Below are 19,871 nucleotides of genomic sequence, written 5' to 3'. Positions count from 1 at the left end.
TTGGATTAAAGTGGTTGAGGCTTGCACTGAGAGTATTAAGCCCCAGTCAGCTCTTCCCCCCTTCCCCAATTTTGAACTTTATCAACCTGTCCAATTTTCTGTGCATGAGGTGGGAGGAGAGGGGAAGAGGATTTGTTATAAACATGTTTCAGAAAGGCGTTTCCCCTCCCGAGGATGTGCTAGAGGAAGCAGTTGGGCTTGTTAGATCTTAACTTCCAGGATTCTCTGCAACGCCAGTGGTGTCATCAGTGGTGCTGGTTCACATACCTCTTTTGGCAGAAAGCTCTTCCATGCGATGGGTTCAAGCTAAGCAGTTGCCAGTTACATTTTAATTTCTAGAATGCTTTAGACATGGAGATTCTCATGTGGGTGTGTATCTTTGTGGGTAGATGGATCAACCCTTGACAGATGAAAATCTCATCCTCTCACTGAACATATGTTCTAAATTCCTCCTGTGAGAATGTACAGGAGCCTACTGGCCAATTTCACTCCCTCTTCAGCCTTAATCAATATATTGTAAAGAGTGTGGGAAACTGCCATGTTCTGCCATGTGTGTATTTGTTCTATGAAGGTTCATTTTGCTAATTGACAGGTTGATAGATCAATGTACACTCCTGCTCCTTGGGTGTATTAAAGATGGGCTGTGATATTTTTTTTTTTTTTTTAAATATCCCCCCCTCCCCCAAGCTTGACACTTCTTTTTGTTGATATCTTACAGTACTGAGCATGTTACTGCTTCAAGTCATCAGTAAAAAGAGAAACTTACTTGCGTTCTAAATGAGCGAAGCTCTGAAGAAGCACATCTCCCACTCTCTCTCCTTCCTCCTAGTTTAAAATTAGATCTGCTGGCCCGACAGGAAGGGGCTTACATTTCTTGCTCATTTTCCAACTGTCAGGCAGAGCATGTAGTCATGCTGAACAAAGCAGCAACATTCCTGGATCCTTTTAATGATGTGTTCAGAACTCCACTGCCTCCTGATTTAATGAGTACAGTGAATGTATTCAGAACTAACAAGAGCATGCTCATTAAACAGCAGTAAGTTAACTGTCCTATTCTCTTTTAGCAATCCAATTCATAATTAAATGGTGTCGTATCTGAATACAACACTGGGCTGTTGAATAGAGAGGTTAGATGTTCTGTGGGTATGTGTGGTTAGACAGGATTGTTGGAGTATAAGTAATTTAGCTTAGCTTGCCTCACTGATAGGGCTACTTTTCTTGGTGAGGGCCTTGTGTTCACTAGTCCCAACCAACCAAAAAGTTTAAACTTAAGCAGTTAGCCAAAACGTTAATTTAAATTTTCGTTTAGTTTGTAGCTTTCCGTTTTATATTCTACTGTATTGTACTGTTACTGTTGTGTAAATCCAAAGTAGCACAGCTGTACTAACTGGAATTACTAGAGTGTAACTGAGGGCAGAATTGGACCCTTGGTTGACTTGACTGCTACATAAACTCAGCCTCACAGTCCTGAGGGTTAGGTGGTGACATTTGAAGAATAAATAGATCAGTTTAGTGTTTTGGATTCGCAGATGCAAGCTGAACAAAGGGCTGTGCTGCTCAGAGGCATACAGGAGCTCATTGGAATCGTCTTCAGTGATGTTAAAATACGTGTAGCAACTGAGTGCTCATGTAAGTTATCTGCCCTCAAAAGCACACTTATCTTCATTTTTCATGGAATTATGGGTGAAAGCATAAATATTGAATACATATCTTTGCTTTTAATCTGTTGTCTGTTCTGAAATGGTTTGGTTTTAATAGTTACAAGCAGTATTTAATAACAGATTTGGAGGCAGAGGGAGTGTGGGCCTGAGGGAGGAATAGCACGTGTACTCTGTCTGTTTTTCTACTGGCAACCTCCTGACACTGTACTGGGGGGCTTTTAGCATAATCAGGATGACACTAAGCCAGTTCTTATTTAAAACAAGCTGACAATCTATTCAGTTTGTGCTGTCTGTCTTTCTTTAAACTGGTTTCAGAAAAAAGCCGTACAGTCCTTAGTACCTGTTTGCCATCTGGAGCAGCAGGCTCCCGTGTGGATAGGGGCAGATGCACCCAGTGCCTGATGCAGCTTTCTGCAGCTGCTGCCTGTTACCCCAGGCTGGCTGCGCCTGGCTCTGATCGCCGTTCCTCGGCCGGTCCCTGCAGGTCCCTGGCATGGGCGCCTGTGTAAGTCTATCAAATGTATGCCGAATTCTCTAATAAATAATCATTAAAGATTTTTTCTTTCCTCTTTTCCTTAAGAGCCATTTTCATTCAGATACACTGAGTAAGCATCATTGCTTGTCTTCTGCATCTGTCCTTTTGCATTAATACTGAATGGTAAGGTTCCTTTTAAATGAAAACTCACTGCTTTGCTCATGCTGGTGTATGTTGTAAAACCTAAGCATGAATTGTTTGATGTAATTCAAAGGAAGAAAACTTGCATGCTCCACAGTAAGGAAGAACTTCTTTCCATCTTTAAATGAGAGGAATGAGCCACAGTGGTTGATTCAAACTGGACACCGCTTGTTTACTTGGGGTGTCATGTGGAGACACTTGCAGCTACTAGTGTCTTGTGTAGTGTGGTAGTGTGGGGGCGTGTGTAGTGAGTGCACTGTGTGTAGAGAAAGAGGACAGAGGTGGGGAGGAGACTTCAGGGTTTTGTTTTGTTTTGTTTTTTTTAAATCCTCAATAAAACTTTCCCTGCTGGTGTCTGGAACAGGTGAATTCAGCTGCGTGACCTTTTTGTGTAACTTGTTGATGGAGATGTGATGGGTACTGCCATAGGGATACTGAGGCATGGAGTGATGTTTTGTAATCCGTTGCTTTCTACTTCTGGCCTCAGGGCTTTTTCTGTCTATATTATGCAGATTGGTAAAAGGCCTGGGTTTTTTTCTTCAGTGTGTGTGTGTTTGGAGGGGTGGCTGTTTTGTTTTTTGTGTCGTAGGATTGCCAAGGCAGAAGAGGACTATTTGGGGAACAACCTGCTTTTATTTTATTCTTATTTCTGAAGTTTAATTGCTTTTAACTTTTGTTTTTTTTAATACTAGACACAAATGTGCATTAGGTGAGGAGGAAAGTGGAAACAGTTCTGTGTTACAATGCTCAATGCTATTTTTGCAAGATCTTAAATCTTCCTAAATTAATTCTAAACTTTGTATTGTGGCTTATATAGCTTTCCTATAGTAGCCACATAACTTATTTTCTACTTTTAATATTAAGACAGTCTACTACTCTACCCATTTGTTCAGAGAATAATCTGCTGTTTACTGACTGTGCCTGGGTATCTGAAAAGCTGAGACACATTCCAAATGTTCTAGTTCTGAATAATAATTTATCCTGCCTACATACAATGTTTTCAGAGAAGCTGCAGGGGAAGGATTTGGGATTGAACGCATATTTGCTTGTGTGGGTGTGAAAGGGCGGTGCAGGGGATATTCTTCACTGGAAAAATGATCCACAGTTTTCTCTGTAAACTTTCTTGGCCCATCACTTCAGTTTGGGTCTTTACACCCACTGTGCCTAATAGCAGTTACTACAAACTTTTGTTACCTTGCATTAGTAAAACAACACTAGTTAATGGCATAGAGAAGCTACTCCTTTTTTCCAGCCTCTCTTTAGATTATTTTTAAAAAGACAATGACCTTTTCCTTCCTCACCACCAAGCTAAGATGGAAATGAAAGTTATATTACAAACTAATCAAGTAAAATAGTTTAGAAACAAGTTGAAATATGTTGCAGGTAAAGGAAATCAAGAAATTTTGTGCTTTGCATGTAGGCTTATGATGAGGGTTAGGTTTTTTGTTTGGTTGGTTGGGGTTTTTTTCCTATAGCAGATGGACTAACAAAGAATAGATGTGCCAGACTGTAGACTTGAGTTACTTCAAGTACCTCTGTGGTACCACCATGAAGCAGACAATCTTGAGGATATGCAGTGTGAATAGATGGATGATGTAGGTCATGCATACTGGATCGTTCCTACTGTGGTGGCATAATGTTTTATGGGTAGGCAGGAGACATCTCGTTAATGCCTTGAGACTTTGCAGGTCTTATAGTATCAGCAAGGTGACTTTTATTAATAAAAATCTGTGTGTAAATAGCACCAAATAACTGTTTGCTTGCTGTTTATAAAAATCCTATGTTTATATTTTGCAAAATCTGGGGTAACACTCAGGTGTCCAGATCTGTCATTTGCTGTTCTCCCTTTCATTGTTATCTTTTTGTCTTCCCATCCTTCAGGAGCAGAGCTGATTGCATTTCTGTGAGAATTTAATCTCACTGCATGTACTGCAAGTATCTTGAGTAAAATGTGTTTTGGGATTTATACGTGCCTTTTGGTTTTGTAAATTAAAAAAAAGGGGGGGGTGTGTTATCATTCAGTAATAGTTTACCCAGGTACTGCTCAACAGAGTGTCTTGGCAGAAACTACTTTTCCCCTGTGAAAGTCAGATGGATAGCTGATGATTCCTTTATTTAACAACAAATCAATTAGTTAAATTGGAATGGAGTAGAATGCCGTGAAGGTCTGAGGTATGCTGATCTGGCAACTCACATCCACAGTTGCATACAAAGCAATGACTTGTGTTTCAGAATAAACTTTGCCAAATAATAAACCCAAGCAGATCTATATGAGGTTTAGTAGCCAGTCAGCTGTAGAGTTAAATCCTGATTTATCTCACTGAATATTTAACAGTGACACAGTCTGGCAAAGGGTAAGTAATCTTACTGTCAGTTTCATTCTTGCTTACCATGTCAGCAAATCTTCCTGCTGCTGAAGATGCATGGGCAAGACAGATGGAAGATGGCAATTACATGGACTCATTGGGAAATCTAAAAGAAGAATGTTGGTTGAAAAATTCTTAATTCTCAGAAAAAGTATATTTTGTAACTGAAAAATGAATGAAAACAAAAAATGGATTTTCACAAGATACTTTATCTGCTGTGATTTCAGGGAAACATCTATGGAAATCTCAATGTGTACACAAAGGGTATGAACATGAAATCTTTTTTAGTTCTGCATGTTGGTGAAAAGAAACATTTTTTTCTCTGAAATTTCAGCCTTTAAAAGAGAGTTTTATTCTATTCCCTGACCACTAAAATGCTGTATTTGCATATTGCTGCGAATGTTAGTTTTGGATTGTCTTGAATAGATACTGATTGCTGAAGGCCTTCTGCTGTATTTCTTTCCTTCTCTTTTTCTTTGTTTCACTCTTGGGGAAGAAGGGGAGACTTTTTTTCTTTTAAATTATTTTTCTGTATCTCTGCCTTTTAAAGTTCCATGGTACTGGAAAAAATTTATCTCCCTAACAGTGGAACTAAGTGGTATAAATAACTTGGGGATGGGAAGATGTCTTCTTTGAAATAGGAGAGGTACAGTTTTTTTCTCAGTGAAAAGTTCTATGTGAAATATTTTCATTTGTTATTACTTTAAATCTTGTTACTTCACTATCAGGCTCAAATTTAATTTCTCCTCTTGCAGGTCTTTGTGTTAAAGCTTAAGGTGAAGTATAGAAGTGCACATGGGAATAGAATTACATTTGCAAATGTAAATCACCTCATCAAATCCACCGTCCACCATATGGTGAATTTCAATCTTCTGTAATCACAGCCTGATACTCCTAACAGTTCTTGCACTTTAATATGTTAAAACTGCATGAGTCAGGACTGTTGTGAAGCAGGAGAACAGTGGTGTGAAAAGGCATTGGGAGTATCCACAGCTCCACTGGTAAAGTAAATGGCGGTTTACGTGTCTTAAAAGGGTGGATATTATCCGGACATACAGTTATGCTCAGTCTTGAACTGAAGAATAATGGGGTGATTGAATGCAAATCAATCTGAAGACGCACATGAGTGTAAAGGGTTCATATAGTAAGAAGCCAGTCCAAAATGAGGAATCTTCTTTTGATCAGAGTTGGGTTGTCAGCATCCAAAAGCTTGATGTAATAGGAAGCACTGTAAATAACCATTGATGTAGATGTGAGCCTTTTGAATAATTACAATTGAACTTTTAAAAAAATCTATATAGTTAGAGTGGGAAGGTAACTTCTAATAAGCAAGACCAGATGAGAAATGTTTAAAATCGCTTTATCCTTTATTTTGTCTGCAGGACCATCTGTTTCTGGAGAGGTTTTGCAAGGAGGGAGTTGCATTTCATATCTACAAAGATTCAAAAGTTTGTCATTGGTGCAAACTTACCCTTGAAGACAATGTTTACACATCCTTTGTTTTAACATTGAGAGTTGAATCAGTCCACAAAGAGAATTGCTACTGGGAGAAGAGGTGGCTGCAATTGCAAACTTGTCCTGAATGTAGGGGACAGGAGGCTGTCTGAGAAGAATTGTTGTGATCTGTCTTGCAGGAGAAATTAAGAAAGGAAATTGCTCAATAGTTTTCTTGAGGAATGATAAATTATTTCCAAATTCTTAAAACTCAAAAGTTTGCTGAGGTGACAGCTCATGCGCTCTTTAAAAATGCCATTTTGAGGAGGGCAGAGTTCATGACTGGCTTTCCTTTGGAGGATAATTTCAGCAAAATGGGGTTTAATTTCTGGGAGTACTTGTGTGATTGCCAGATGAGCTCATAGCTCCATTCTCTCATCAGTGTGTCAAGACTTGCAGTAGAAAGCCTTGGACTTTTGAAATACATGCTGTTTTAAAGAACTGCTTTATTTTGTTCTATAGATAAATCTTACTACCTTTGTGAAGACTTTGGAAACATTTTGTAGTGTTTTCATGATGGTATACGCTTCCCTGTTTATGTTTTCTTTGTGATGTTTAAGAGGAAAAGATTTGCTAAGGTCTGTTCTGTCCAGAGGATGTTTGCATACAGTTGTGTATACTGCTCTGTGCTGAAACTAAAAATTTTGGACATGGTTAAGAATGTAGATATTGTAAAAAGCACTCAAAAGACCACAGTTTTAGTGCAGCAGACTGAAGAGAGCAGTAGTCTAACCCTTTCTCTTTGACTCAGTTTGGTAGTTTGTGTAACTGCTCTGCCAAGAGAGGGCGAGGAAACTTGTGCGTGAGCCAAAGTTACAATTGCATTCAAATGACCTTACAGCATCAAGAACTGTTCATGTGGGGGAAACGCAAATAGAAGCGACACTTAAAGTGAGCCTGCTAGCCAAATGGTGAAATTCTGGAGGGGGAAAGGAGGCTCGAGAAAGGAAGAATGCTATGCAGATGATCAAGAGCAAAAAGAGTTGAAAACCAGGTACAGCAGTGGCTGCTATGGAGCTGTAATCCCCTGATACTGTTTGTCTCTCTTAGAGCTTAGCTTTGAATGTAGTATGTATGTAGTGTGTGTGCAGAGGCATTGCTAGCCATGTTTTAAATTAATGCAGACAAAGGAAGGGAACATGGCAAATGCTGCTTTAGTACTTTTTGGATTCCCTTACTCTGCAGTTTAGTTGAATGCTGTTTTTCAACGATTGCGCTGCATAACGCTGCCTGGCCTCTTTCTCAGATAATGCTGAGCTGAGCTGCTGTTGTGTTGTCAGATGCAGATTTTGTTCTGGTGGGGCGGGGGAAAGACTTACGCTTTGATGTGCAAAAGTAGGGCATCGAGAGTGTGCTGTGCTTGAATGGGTCAAGGATCCTTGTTTACTGTGGCTGCTTTCTCCCTCACTATCTCAAGGTCTAAAGTTAGTCCTAGTAAACTGCCATGCTATTTAAAATGCTGCCACCATAAGTTGGTGGGTTTTTTTTTGGTTGGCTGGTTTTTTGGCTGGTTGTTTGGTGTTTTTTGTTTTTTTTTGGTTTTTTTGTTTTTTTTTTTTTTTGAGAATAAAACAGAAGAATCTGACGTGGCTAATATTTTTAAAGTTACAGATGAAACTGCTTTGGGTATCTTAAGTTGTGATATTACTATTGAAAAAGTGTCGTGGTGGGAGCAGGCAAATCGGTACAAGCTGAGTTACTTGCACAGTTTTGCAGGCTTTCGACTGCAATGAAATTGCAGTTATTTGGGATACGCATATTGTCGTATATTCATAGGACAATTCATTTGTCACTGATTCCTATTGGCGATCCTGGAGCATCAGAGGCAGGAAATGTGTTAATATTTATATGCTATGTGTATTAATCTTCATATATGCTGATAGATACTTTGGTAACTTTAAACCTATTTACTGAAGTATGCTATTAGTGATGCCTGTCTAACTGGTATCCTGGACTTCATTCTGTTGTTGAAATGGAAATTCCTACAATATAAGGAGCTTAGACATGAGTGTTGTCTTTGAAACACAAGATAACTTGTGCTGGCAATGTCATTTTATTAAGCTCATTTTCTGCATATGGTTTGAGTTTGCTTTTCTTATCTGTACTTAAATTTGAAACCAGAACTTTAAAACAGAAAAAAAGCAAAAAGGTTAAAAATTAATGCATGAATTTTGGATGGTATGTACTATTTTTCTTAACAGAAATTTTTTTAAGAATAATTTTTTAAATCTCGATGGCTCTGAAACATTAGATTGCTGTTGGAAAGTTACGTGTTTGTGTTCTGGTGGCTGGAAGGTGGGAAAGCTATTGAGATTCCCCCACCCCCACCTTTGTTGCCGTGAATTTGTCAGATTACCAGTTAATTTTAACGTAATAATCTTCACTGCTATAATCAAATGAGGAGCAACTCTTTATAATTTACTGATTCTTTTTACTACTTCACAACTTGGCTGTGTCTGAACTCTGTTAAAAGAATGAGTGCATTTAGTGAATTTGTAAAAAATTTGCAACTGCTTCTAATCAAGTTAAAACAAGAAATCGAGTTTAACTTCATTTTTCACATGCTCTTTGTTACAAAACCCATTTCATCTCAGAGCCAAAATAGTTTAAAGGGCCTTTCCATGGTTGGGAGCTTTTCAGCTTTGGAACAATGCCCATAATAGCTGTTCCTTGGTCTGTGATTGACTGACTTGAAGGAAGCTGACATTTCTTAATGAACAGCTTTACATTTTAAAACTTTATAAAAATTCTTTGGACTGGCACTACCTGCAATACCTAAAATCCTTAACACACTCAAAACCAGCTATAGCACTGAGATTTTTAGACTATTGTAGGAAAGCAAAGGGAAGGAAATGAGACATTTTTGTAGAGTTGTTAGCATCTGTAACATGAATGCAAATTATGGGAGCGTAATTGTAGCTGGACAGAGATGGAGTTCATATCAGGCAGAAAGAATACCCTTCTTGTTAGCTCTTTTTACTCCCTTCCTTCTCTGTCCCCACTAGCTCAGGTAGGATTACATTGCAACTGAAGGGCACTTAAATTCTAGTAAGAGCCCTTCTCCATGGGGATTAGACTAAAAAATCTAAAGTGATCTTGAGTGAAACACATGTGATGGATTTTTCTTGTTCACTTTCGTATGGCTCACTTTTTCCTCTTGTAAATTCCTGTTTCACCCCCGATTAAAGAACATAAAGGTACCATGAATACAAAGAGTTTGTATTCTTCCTGTTCACTTAGCTTACCCACACTTCTTGTTTCTTTCTGTTAAGTCTGCTTCCAGTGAGGCACTTACATTCATTGCAGAGTGGCTCAAAATTTGTCCCCGCTTTTTTTATTTATCTCTAAAATATGGAGGAACACCTACCTTGCACGTTTCTTGAGCAATTTTCAGTTCTTGTGGAGAAAGTCCTTTTGAAGGAACATGTTAAAATTGGAAATATTTTTCAACAGACTTTTATTTCTTCTCAAACCCCACCCCCACCCACCCTTTGCATATCCCAGGTATTGCTGTGTAATGTATGTACTGCTATGGCATGGCCTGCAATGGAAATCAGTTTTGTTTCTTTCTGGTGAACTGTGTCCCAAAACCTGGCATTAACACAGATACTAAGAAGAAGAGTTGGAGGCAGAGGAAACTTATGTGAAAGGTGCTGCTGTAGTCAGGAGGTCTTGTTCAGTGAGCAGTCTGGTTCTAAATGTGTGAAGGGAGCTTGGATAAAGGCAAAGGGTAGGTCTGTACCAAAACTTGCAGTCTTTGCAGACTAGCAAGAAAACAAAATAGCTTAATCTTAATTAAGTCTTTAAACAGAACTGAAAGTATTGGGACTTAGTTATAATACATTTACTAGCCTTCCTAATTAGGATTTTAGTTGGAATTATTCTGAGACAACTTGTTTCGAATATGAAATTAAAGACTGAGGTGGATATGTGGCCTTTTAGAGCAGTGCAGCTTGTCTTCAAATCATTACTACTCATCGTGGGGCCGTACAGGAATTACTGGGAAAACCTGAGGATTAGAAGCGATAGCAGTGTGTTTCACCTTGTGGTTTCCATGTTGTTAGATTTTTAAATACTGAAACTATTTCCTCATCAACTGTGATACTGTCCCCTTTGATCTCACCTCATTCTGAAATCGTTTTTCTCTAAAAGAGACGAAATGTGCTTCCTGATGTCATTTGACTTCACGCATACAAGGTTCCATCAGAGAGTTGGAACTGAAGTTGAAAAATGTAGCTGAGAAAGAAACTTTGAATACAGGAGATGTAGAAAGCATAGTTGCCTAGTTAGGCTGTAAAAACTCATGTGAACCCTAAGTCATTCAAGAGCTTAATTTATTGGAAGACTGGCCAGAGAGGCTTAATATAAATAGCTCGGATATCATGTGGAAACTCTAATGTGGACATGTATTGATATAAGAGACCTTGAGCTTATTTTTATTTGTTCCTTCCCTCCCTTAACCCCACGCTTTATTCTCAGGAAATGCAGTGCGTTGGCAACTGTTACTGCACAACTACACCTAACTGTACCAGGGCGAGTGAAGGAAAATCAGCCTTCCAATACTGGCACTTGTCCTGGTCTAGCCAGTTTTCAGTAAACTTGTTTGGTACTGCTCCTGGTCACTTTGACTGGGAAGGTGAAGGAAGTAGTGGCTCTGGTCAGGATATCCTTCCGCTTGCTGAGAAGTGTTGGTGACTTTTGAACCTGGCTTTTCCTTTTCTTCCCATAAGTGAAGTTCTTGAAGTGATGAGAGAGACAATGGATATAGAGGAAATACTTGGAGAGCATTTGCTTGAGAGGAAAAGGTGGTAAGTTAATTCACATACATCAGCCTCTCAGTGCCCACCTTCCAATGTAAAACAAACCAAAAGAAAACAAACTTGAGTTTAAGTGTTTATCTTGAAATGGCCGTCTCTTTAGATCAGACAAATCCTTCCCTCTTCTCTGCCTCTTAAAGAAAGATGCAAGTTCACTGGGATTTCTACTCTTTTTTCCTTGTTCTTTTCTTTTTTTTTTTTAAGTTATGCCCAAGCACTAGTTTACTTGTATGTTTCCCAATACTGTAACTTCAAATTATAGCTATTACATCAACAGCACAGTAATTTTTAACTTAGTTCAGAAAACTTCTTATTTCTGGTGTGGTCATTAACATAACATCAGTAGGAAGGTCATAGTGTAACTGATGTGACTTGCCCTCTGATGAAAGTGTCATGGGAAAAACAAATGGACGAATGGTTTCCCTGTATGTTTACAGTAGCCATGGAAAGTTCTGCTTTGCTAAAATCTACATTAAGCTTAGGAAAAAAACCCACCCACACTCTAAATCTTTACTTAAAAAAAAAACCTGATGCTTTCAAGTATCACTTCAACTCTGCACAGGAATTTATTTGGGGTAAAATCATACTGCTGGTCTGTTAGCAGCTGGGGATTTTAACTGTACAAGAAAAAATGCTTCTGAAGCATGTGTTCAAAGTCTGGAGTAGGTGTTGTTGATATCCCTCCCAGACTTCTTAAAATTAGAGCCCTTAATGCAACCACAGTTTATGACATGTAACTGTATTTATGGATCTATAACTTCATAACCGGAGATTCAGTTTGGGAGGTATCATTATGAAAGCTACTGTTGTCTTCCATGTGAAGAATTAAAATACCTCAACATCCTTACAAAAAACAGAGATGGAGTAAATAGGACACCTTCACGTTTAAAAACTTTTAAAGTTGATGGTGAATGTTTCACCACTTAAAATCTCTGTGAACAAAGCTAACTTCTATGAACCATATGGACTAAGGTTGGGAATAAGAGTCAGACCAAGGCTCTTTGTGGTGGATTGCAGAGTTTTTGCTGTAATGACACAAGAACTCTGTTGTTCCATCCATTTTGAGTAAGTCACAGTACTGTCCTCTGGTAGCAGGGAATGGTGGAAGTTGCAGAAGTTTGTGGTCTATACAGGGAGGACAGTTTTGTGTATGAAGTTTCAAAGTCTTCCTAACTTTTTCTGTGCCTTTTCTGAGAGATGGCAAGTTCCTTTTTAGTTAAAAAATCTCAAATGCAGATGCTGTGAGTCAAGATGATTTTTTTTTTTAAGACGCCTTGAAAATTTTGTATGGCACTCTAAGCATAGTTATACAGTGCAGAATGCCATTTTGTGCAACATCTGAAGATGACCTGCTTCTTGTCATGTCTCTGTTACATTTGTATTTACCATAATTTAAAAGTAATTAGAGTCTATTGGTTAGCAAAAAACTAACTTTTTGAAGGGGGAAAGGGAAATATTTCTACTTTGTCTTTATTGAACAATATAGCATTGCTTTGCTACTGACAAGAAATGACCATCTCAAGGTTTTGAGTGAACATTTATGTGAAGGACAGCTTCAATCTCTATGATTCATTTGTATTAGAAGTAGGTTTTGTTGCAGCTACCTCCCAAAATGCAAACCAAATATTTTCACGTACAACTTTTTTAAACTTCAGACCAATCCTTTATTCCATTAGTTTCTTGCTGTTAAACTAGAGCACTCAGTTCTAGAGATAGAAAGGAACAAGCAACCGGGTATTTTTAGTGTTAGAACACTTTCATTTCATGAAGTGCTATGAAAATTATTCTCCCTTCTCAAGGTGTGATGGAAACATGCCTTGCATACCTTTTTGAGACTCTTAACTGGCCTTTAATTCTCTAGCTCTGAACTTTAGGTACTGGAGGATCTCACGTGCATTTTTCCTGTGGTGATCATAGCATGCAATGAAGCAACAGAACCCACAACACGGGTATCCATACAAAAGTGACCTGGGCAAGTCTTTTAATCCCTCTGCCTGTTTTATTACTGTTTTATAGTGAGAAAAATATCTTTGACAGTGTTGTACTTGCCTACAAAACGTCATGTGTGTTATCACATGTTGCTTATAAAGATCTCCAGAGAAACAATCATGGAAGACTGCTGAATTGTGAACTAATATATATTTAAGTGTACTTCAGATTATCAATGTGTTTCTAAGCATATTCAGATTTTACAGTGTTGCTTATAACGCAAAAAAAGACATTTTCAATACAGTTTTTTGAGGTTGCCTGTAAAATATCTATCAGCTGGGGGAAAAAAATACATGTTCTGTCTGTGATGGGCATGGATGGGCATGCAGTAAAGGCTTCCCTGACTCAACAAACCATTCTTTAGTCTGCCTCTTCAGTCTCTCATGTCATCAGACTGAGCTGTGGGGCTGTTACTAAGTCTGCAGAAATGTTTTCCGCTGATAATGTACATGTCTTGTAGTTGAGAAGCTATTTTTAGCAGTCTGGTCAGACTCTCAGAGTCACTGAGGGACAGAGTCCTGGTGGAGAGCTGTAAAAGGGAGCTGCCAGTGGTTTGGAATGGGAAGGGGGGAAAAAAGGTACCTTTCATTCCCAACTGTTTTGTCTGTTTGACTCTCCTGTTATCTCCTAGTAACTTGTGAAGAAAAGGCACATTTCTCAGCTTTGTTAGCTTGCGTTCGGCTAGGAATAATCTCTGTTATTGAGGGAAAATCGGTAGAATTGCTCGGGGGGAACCTTCCTTTTTCACTGTGGTGATGTTCAAAGGCTGCCTGGGTCTCAACAAACTGACACCTTTTAACTAGAGTGAATCTGAGAAGTGCCGCTCTTCACTGTGCGTTAGTGGAAAGGCTCTGGCCTGAGACAGTTTGGATGAAGTGGGAGTTATATTAATTTGTACACGGCATTTGCTTAAACGCAAGACTTCTTCCTGCTTGCACAGTAACCAGGGAAGGGTGATGCAGACAACAAAGCCACTGAAAAAGGAAATTGCTATACATTGTGGAACCTTTAATTTGACGAGGGTACTTAGCTACAGGCAGCTTTTTAATATTTAAAATGTAATATTTAAAAAAAACTCTTGTGAGCTTCAATTTGACCTATTTTATTCACAGAATGATTGTACAAAAGGACAGTTGAAGCAGAAAAATAGCACAAAGCACAAGAGGGGCCACCATTTTACATGATTATGTGCTACATTATGAACTCAGGGCAGGAGAGCTGCTGTTTTTTCCTGGTGGCAAAATAGCTAGTGAGACTCCTCTAAATACATTGCCATGCTTTCCCCCCTCCTCCCTTCCAACTTTTTTTATTTTTAATGTGTGTTTTGTTTTAGTGCTAAATTTAAAGGTCATCCCCAGCATTTCAGTCTCCATGTGCATGGCTGAGTGAATGCACTTTTCTTCACTTTCATGTTCATCTTTGCAAATAAAATGTGCAGGTAGAGAATTCAAAATGGACTTCAAAGCTGTTTGAGACTTCTCTAAATGACATACTTGGGAATGCTGCCACATAGCAGAAACATTTCAGTGATGTGTATTTCATTGCTGTGGGGACACCAAAGATAAAGTAAGGTAGGCTGTGTCTGTTGCTACAGCGTTTCATAAAATAACATTCCATGCAATCGAAAGTTTGCAGGCGTGCTGAAGTGAAAGATGAGCCATCTCTCTTCTTACTGTTTATTGTTAGGTTTTATATGTTCCACCATACTATCTCTTCGTACCGGGGTAGTGTCATCTACCTGATACGGAAAAACTTTTTTTTCCTTTTGTCTCAGTTGAAAATAACTTTCAAAATGTTTGTCTTTCTTCGGCCAGTCAGAATGGGTTCATGCTGAATGTCCTCTTTCTTCACTTTGACTGGTGGGCATTGGTCCTGCTGAGACTATTGTATGGTGGCTGACTTTTGTGCTACACATGCAGTCTTGTGGATTTTGTTGGGCTTAATCTGGTGGTGCAACTTTGCTTATGTAGGATGTTTGTAGGAAAATTCTGCATATGGCTCTTCAGCTTTGTTGGGTCAGGTATTTTTTGCCCACCATCATGCAGAACACGTGAGGTACTCCGGGTAATTTGCAAACTTGCTAAGCTGAAGTTTAATTTTATTTTTACAGCGGTTTGTAATTTATCTGAAGAACACAGACCATAATGGTTAAAACCTGGTGACTATGGTGACACCCCTTGTCTTGCAGCAAGGGGAACTGGCAATGAATGCAAACTACTGTGGTAGCTAGCCATTAAATGTTTGGTTTTAAAGACTTGATTGCATACATATCTCTGTCGCTGAGCCTGGTGGCTGCGCTGAGGAACATAAGAATGATGTGTCCAGTGTCTTCTCTAGTTGCCTTTTTGCACTGGGAATGACCAGGCAGCATTGTGCAGCTGTAATGTCTGCAGGTATGTTTGGAGCAAGGACAGAGCATGCTCAGATTCTCTTCCTGCCTTCATCTGTAGGAATATACTCTACCGCTGTGCACTAATGTGCGTCAACATTATTTTAACTAGAATTGTAAAAAAAAAAAAAAAAAAAAAAAACCAAAACCTCCAAGAACTGAGCAGAACAGATTCATATACCTTCAGTGACGTAGTTGTGATGCATGACTGCACAAACAAGCTTCTTAGTAGATAAGAATAAACTTGTACAAGGGGAAAGAGAAAAAATCTGTCTGAATTCAGAAACCTGCAGATAAACACCATGCTAGTAAATCATATATGCTCTCTAGTAGCAAGAAAATATTCTTCTTTGTGGTAGCTATATGTTCAGGTTTTGTAAGGTTTCTTAATTGCACTGTAAATTGGTATCTCCTATATAGAGGCCTTTGAAAAGCTAATGAACAGTTCTGTTCTTTGTTCAGTGCCTTCAGGTATGAACACAACATAAAGATTGAGGAAGAATGGAAACCTATGAAATGATACTGTTATGCAAAAGTTCGAAGGTGAAAATTGTAAAAATCCCCCCCAAAACATAGTGCTAGTTGTTAAGTGATCTGTGGTCTGTTGCTGGACTTAGGTTGCTTTTTTTCCTACCTCACTGTAGACTTATCACGGATTGTCTGAAATCAATGGGAGTAGTAAAACACCCTTCCCTTCCCTATCAACGTGGCTGTATGAGCACGCATGTGGCAGTAGGATTCTGTGGGAGACCGTATAGGTGTATGCTGTGTGGTTTCCATGCAGTTTCACGGTACGTTCTGGGAAAACCAGTCTCTCAACTGGCCCTTCTGGCATACTGTGCAACTGATCTTAGCCTAGAAAGTCGTGGATCCAAGTCCAGTAGCCAGCCTTTTCCTCCTGCTTTATTAATAAACCTTCGTGTTTCTACTGCAGTCAGCGTAGGTAGAGTGAGAGTGAGGAGGAGAGCATCTCAGCACTGGCTCATCCCGCTGAGAAGGATGAGGCAGCATGCCTTACTCAAATTGCGCAGACATCGTTTGGGCTGTGGGCAGGGGCTGTGCAGGCAGCTGGTGTGGGTTTTGGTGGCTGTGGAGTCTGGACTGAACAGCAGCTTTGGAGCAAGGGCACAAACTTCAGACCTACGATGAAAACCTGTGGCTCTGTTAAAAGAAAGAGAGTTCTAGGAAGTTTCTGGTGCAGCTTTTCACTACCAAGACATTCAACTCAGAGGGGCTGTGCTAGACTTACTGCTGCTTAAAAGCTGGCTGCCTTTTTTAACCATAGGACGGTGCCTTGTTTTGGCCCTGACATGTCCGTTGCTGGTGGTGATGGTGATGGAAGTTTACAAGGGAATTATTGCTAGGCCTGAGTCACGGGAAACTTACTGTGCTTCCTGTTTTGGCCATGGAGATTCCAGCCTAATGATGAATATCAGTACGGTATTTCGATGATGAATTTTTATTTAATAATGAGGTATGTGCACACTGTTTTTTCTTCCTTTTCTGTTTCCATGGTGAGGGACAAGTGTCTGAAAACTGAGCTTCGCTGCTGTGGGACCTTACAGAGACATAAGAGCACACAGAAGAAGAATGGAATATTATAAAGCAACAATTTCAAAGTGATGGCAGAATATTTTACTGAGGGGAACAGAAAATGGTTCTTACTAGAAGCTGGGGGCCATGTCTTTGCTGAACCCTGCAGTTGGTGCAGACGAATAAACAGTATGTTTCTGAAAACTGAGTCTGGATCCAGAACAGCAAGGGAAGTAAGGGTGGTCTAGTGTACCCCCACCTCTACTCTGCAGTAGGAATAACTACAGTGTTTAATTACCTGCATCCTGGTAGGGGAAATGCTACAGTTTTTTCTTTGGGATACAGTCTTGTCTTTTGTTTGAACTGTTGCATGAACTGTTTGGACTACTGTGTTCTTCAAAGCCAAAACTGTTATTTATATGGGGCAAGTGATGGCCTGGAGATCTCTGCTGCTATTGGGCATGCTTTTAAATGTTGTTTCCGCATTTCTTGCTGAAAGTGGTGTTGGACCCCAACCTTCAGGTAGATGCACTTTAATATGTCACCTTTCTTGTGCTTAAAGCATGACTAAACTTAAATCAAAAGCTTTTCTACATGAACTGTAGAAGGAGTTAAATAGGTCAACTTCATTTCAGGGAAGTCAGTGCCTATGTAGAATATAGAAGTATTTTTCTAAAAAAATCCCTCTTTTAATGATGTGATGTGCAGCCCTTTCCAAGCAAGTTAATTTTTCCCTGTCTGCCGCACTAAGTTGCAAGGAAGTGCTCCCCAGACCTTCTGTAATAGCAAGAAGAGTTTCATGTTCTCTCTTGACAGTAGAAGAGACGTGATAAAGCTTTAAGGTCTGATGCTAGAACATATTAGACTGAGAACCTAAAACTAAGGAAGGCTAAATAATGAAATTGAGGGTGCGCAATCTCAAAGCACTTTTTGATGTTATTTGCTTCAGCTGTCAAGTCTTGGCTTCTTTTTACCTGTTTCAGCTCAGCTAAGAGTTTGCATGTCAAATGAGCAATCTACACAGGGAATTTAGAGAGTAGGTAAAGAGGTCTGTTCCTTTCAGGAAATCCTGTGTTTATATTCAGGAGTGAACTTGTAGGCCTTGCTTTCCATTTTGCTTGTTGATCTAGAAATCTGAATCTTCTACAGCTCCCTTGACAGAAGCTTGCTTCTTCGTGCGCAAGCAAGAAGTGTGAAAGTCTTTAAAATAGTCAGATGATTACTTCGGCTTTAGTGTTACTTTCCTATGGCATCAAAGTTCGTCATCTTCTTCAAATGTAACTGTGGGTACTGAAAGTCCAGAAGATGTTCTGCTCTTAAATCTGAGTAAATATTATTGTTATTTTAAGGAAACTGAGTATTGGGAATGATAACTTTGCTTGTGATAGAGTATGTGCATGAGTTGAGGAAAATGAATCCTAATTGTGGTTCTGAGGCTGATAAGACCTTTGCCAAATTTAGGTCATGAAAAAAACAGTTTGAAGGAAGAAATTTCTAAGCATCATAATATACTTGTATTGAGGGATGCTTTCTTTTAAACTAGGGGCAGGGAACATTAGTGATATTTTTAATTTTTTCAGTTGAATGAAGAAGTGCTTAAAATGCTGTGTTTTTCAACCTTGTAAACCTACATGTTGTTCTGTGTACTTTCACCTTTACCATGCATCTCTAATATTTTACCAAATTTGTCCAGTTCCTCTTACTGCCTGAGCAAGGGTTGCTTTTGATACTGTAGTGAAAATTTTCACTTTCAGAGAAAGTTTTCAGACAAATTTCAGTCTACCAATTCACTTGTAGAGTACGCACAGGAAAAAAATCCTTGACATACAGGAATAAGGTTCGTCAAAGGACTGTTTCCCCTTACTGAAGGCTGGCTTGGTTGCTTGCCTGAGGCTGTTGGTATACTCAGAATGCTTTCTGACTGGGTGCTAAGATATGAATAAGTCATAAGGCATGCTGATAAGTGGGAAACTGAATTGACTGGTTGGTAAGCAGACTGGCTTGCCCAGTCCCCTTACAGTAGTTTTAGGTCTCCATCAACAGAGATTTACAATAGAGCAGGAGCTGGCAGAGGGCAATTTGGTTAAGTGCTTTCTTGCTGCCTGTGCCCTGACTGTGGTAAGTGAAGTTCAGTGTCCAGTACTATGTTGTGTATTTTGGAGAATATGTACATGCAGGAATTTATTCGAGGACAACTTCAAGAAGCACCATGTTTAAGGGTTATAGCAACTATTTTCCAAAATCAATTTCCAAATTGTTTGGAACCATTTGACCTGTCTGTATTGAGTGGCTTCAGATTTTATTTTTGTGGTCCAGCCACAATGCTGGATTTCAACTTAATTGTGTAATTAAGTAAGATAGTTTAGTCTGCAAGTGAAGCAAAAACATAGCCTGTATTACATTTAATTTCCATTTTTACCCCTTAGCTTGTCCTCTTGTGTAGTTCTCCCTTGTAAGGAGACCTTTTTTCTTTTTTTTTTTTTTCTCTTTTTTTCTTTTCCTCCTATAAAGACTGTATCACAGTGTTGCTCTTGCCATGTTCATGTTAATGCCCCTGGAATTTTCTAAAAACTCCGTTCCAAAATCTTTGCTAGTGCGACTTTGACTTTAATGGCACTAAGCCATGGATAATTGGCTCAGTTTCCTAAAATTCCACAGCCTGTTGTTAAGATAAACATTTCTAGGTTCCCAAGAACACAGACACATGTATATGGTAATATACTGGGTATACAGAGCAACCTCTAAACAGCCAATTCTTATTTTCCTATTTCATTCTTGATGTTTACACACAAACTTCATAAGCAGAAAAATGACTTGATAGAATAATTGTGCCAGTTTTTAAACTACATTGTAGCATTTTGAGAAGGGCTGCGAGATTTCTCTCTCTTGTTGTAGCCATTAACTTCTATGGAAGCAGAAGGGACGCAGTCCTGCGTTGGAATGGTA

At 39.1% G+C, this 19,871-nt stretch overlaps 1 protein-coding gene across 3 annotated transcripts in view; it reads left to right on the top strand.

The window, feature by feature from the left end:
* The window catches only part of TRAK1 (trafficking kinesin protein 1), a 136,334-nt gene that overhangs the window by 16,783 nt on the left and 99,680 nt on the right, over positions 1 to 19,871 (top strand). For 2 of the 3 annotated variants that reach the window (XM_082326016.1, XM_082326015.1), the window contains exon 1: positions 13,543 to 13,581. The exons of the other annotated variant lie outside the window; for it this stretch is intronic. In XM_082326016.1, coding sequence (XP_082182142.1) covers positions 13,562 to 13,581 — 20 coding nt within the window. In that variant the 5' untranslated portion in view covers positions 13,543 to 13,561. Of the gene's footprint in view, positions 1 to 13,542; positions 13,582 to 19,871 lie in introns of those variants that run through there. 3 annotated transcript variants of the gene reach the window in all.

Source organism: Platalea leucorodia (assembly GCF_965183815.1).
Source record: "Platalea leucorodia genome assembly, chromosome: 1".
In the NCBI taxonomy this organism is placed as follows: domain Eukaryota; kingdom Metazoa; phylum Chordata; class Aves; order Pelecaniformes; family Threskiornithidae; genus Platalea; species Platalea leucorodia.
Note: the sequence above shows the minus strand (reverse complement) of the source record. Positions and strands in the feature narration are given on the sequence as shown.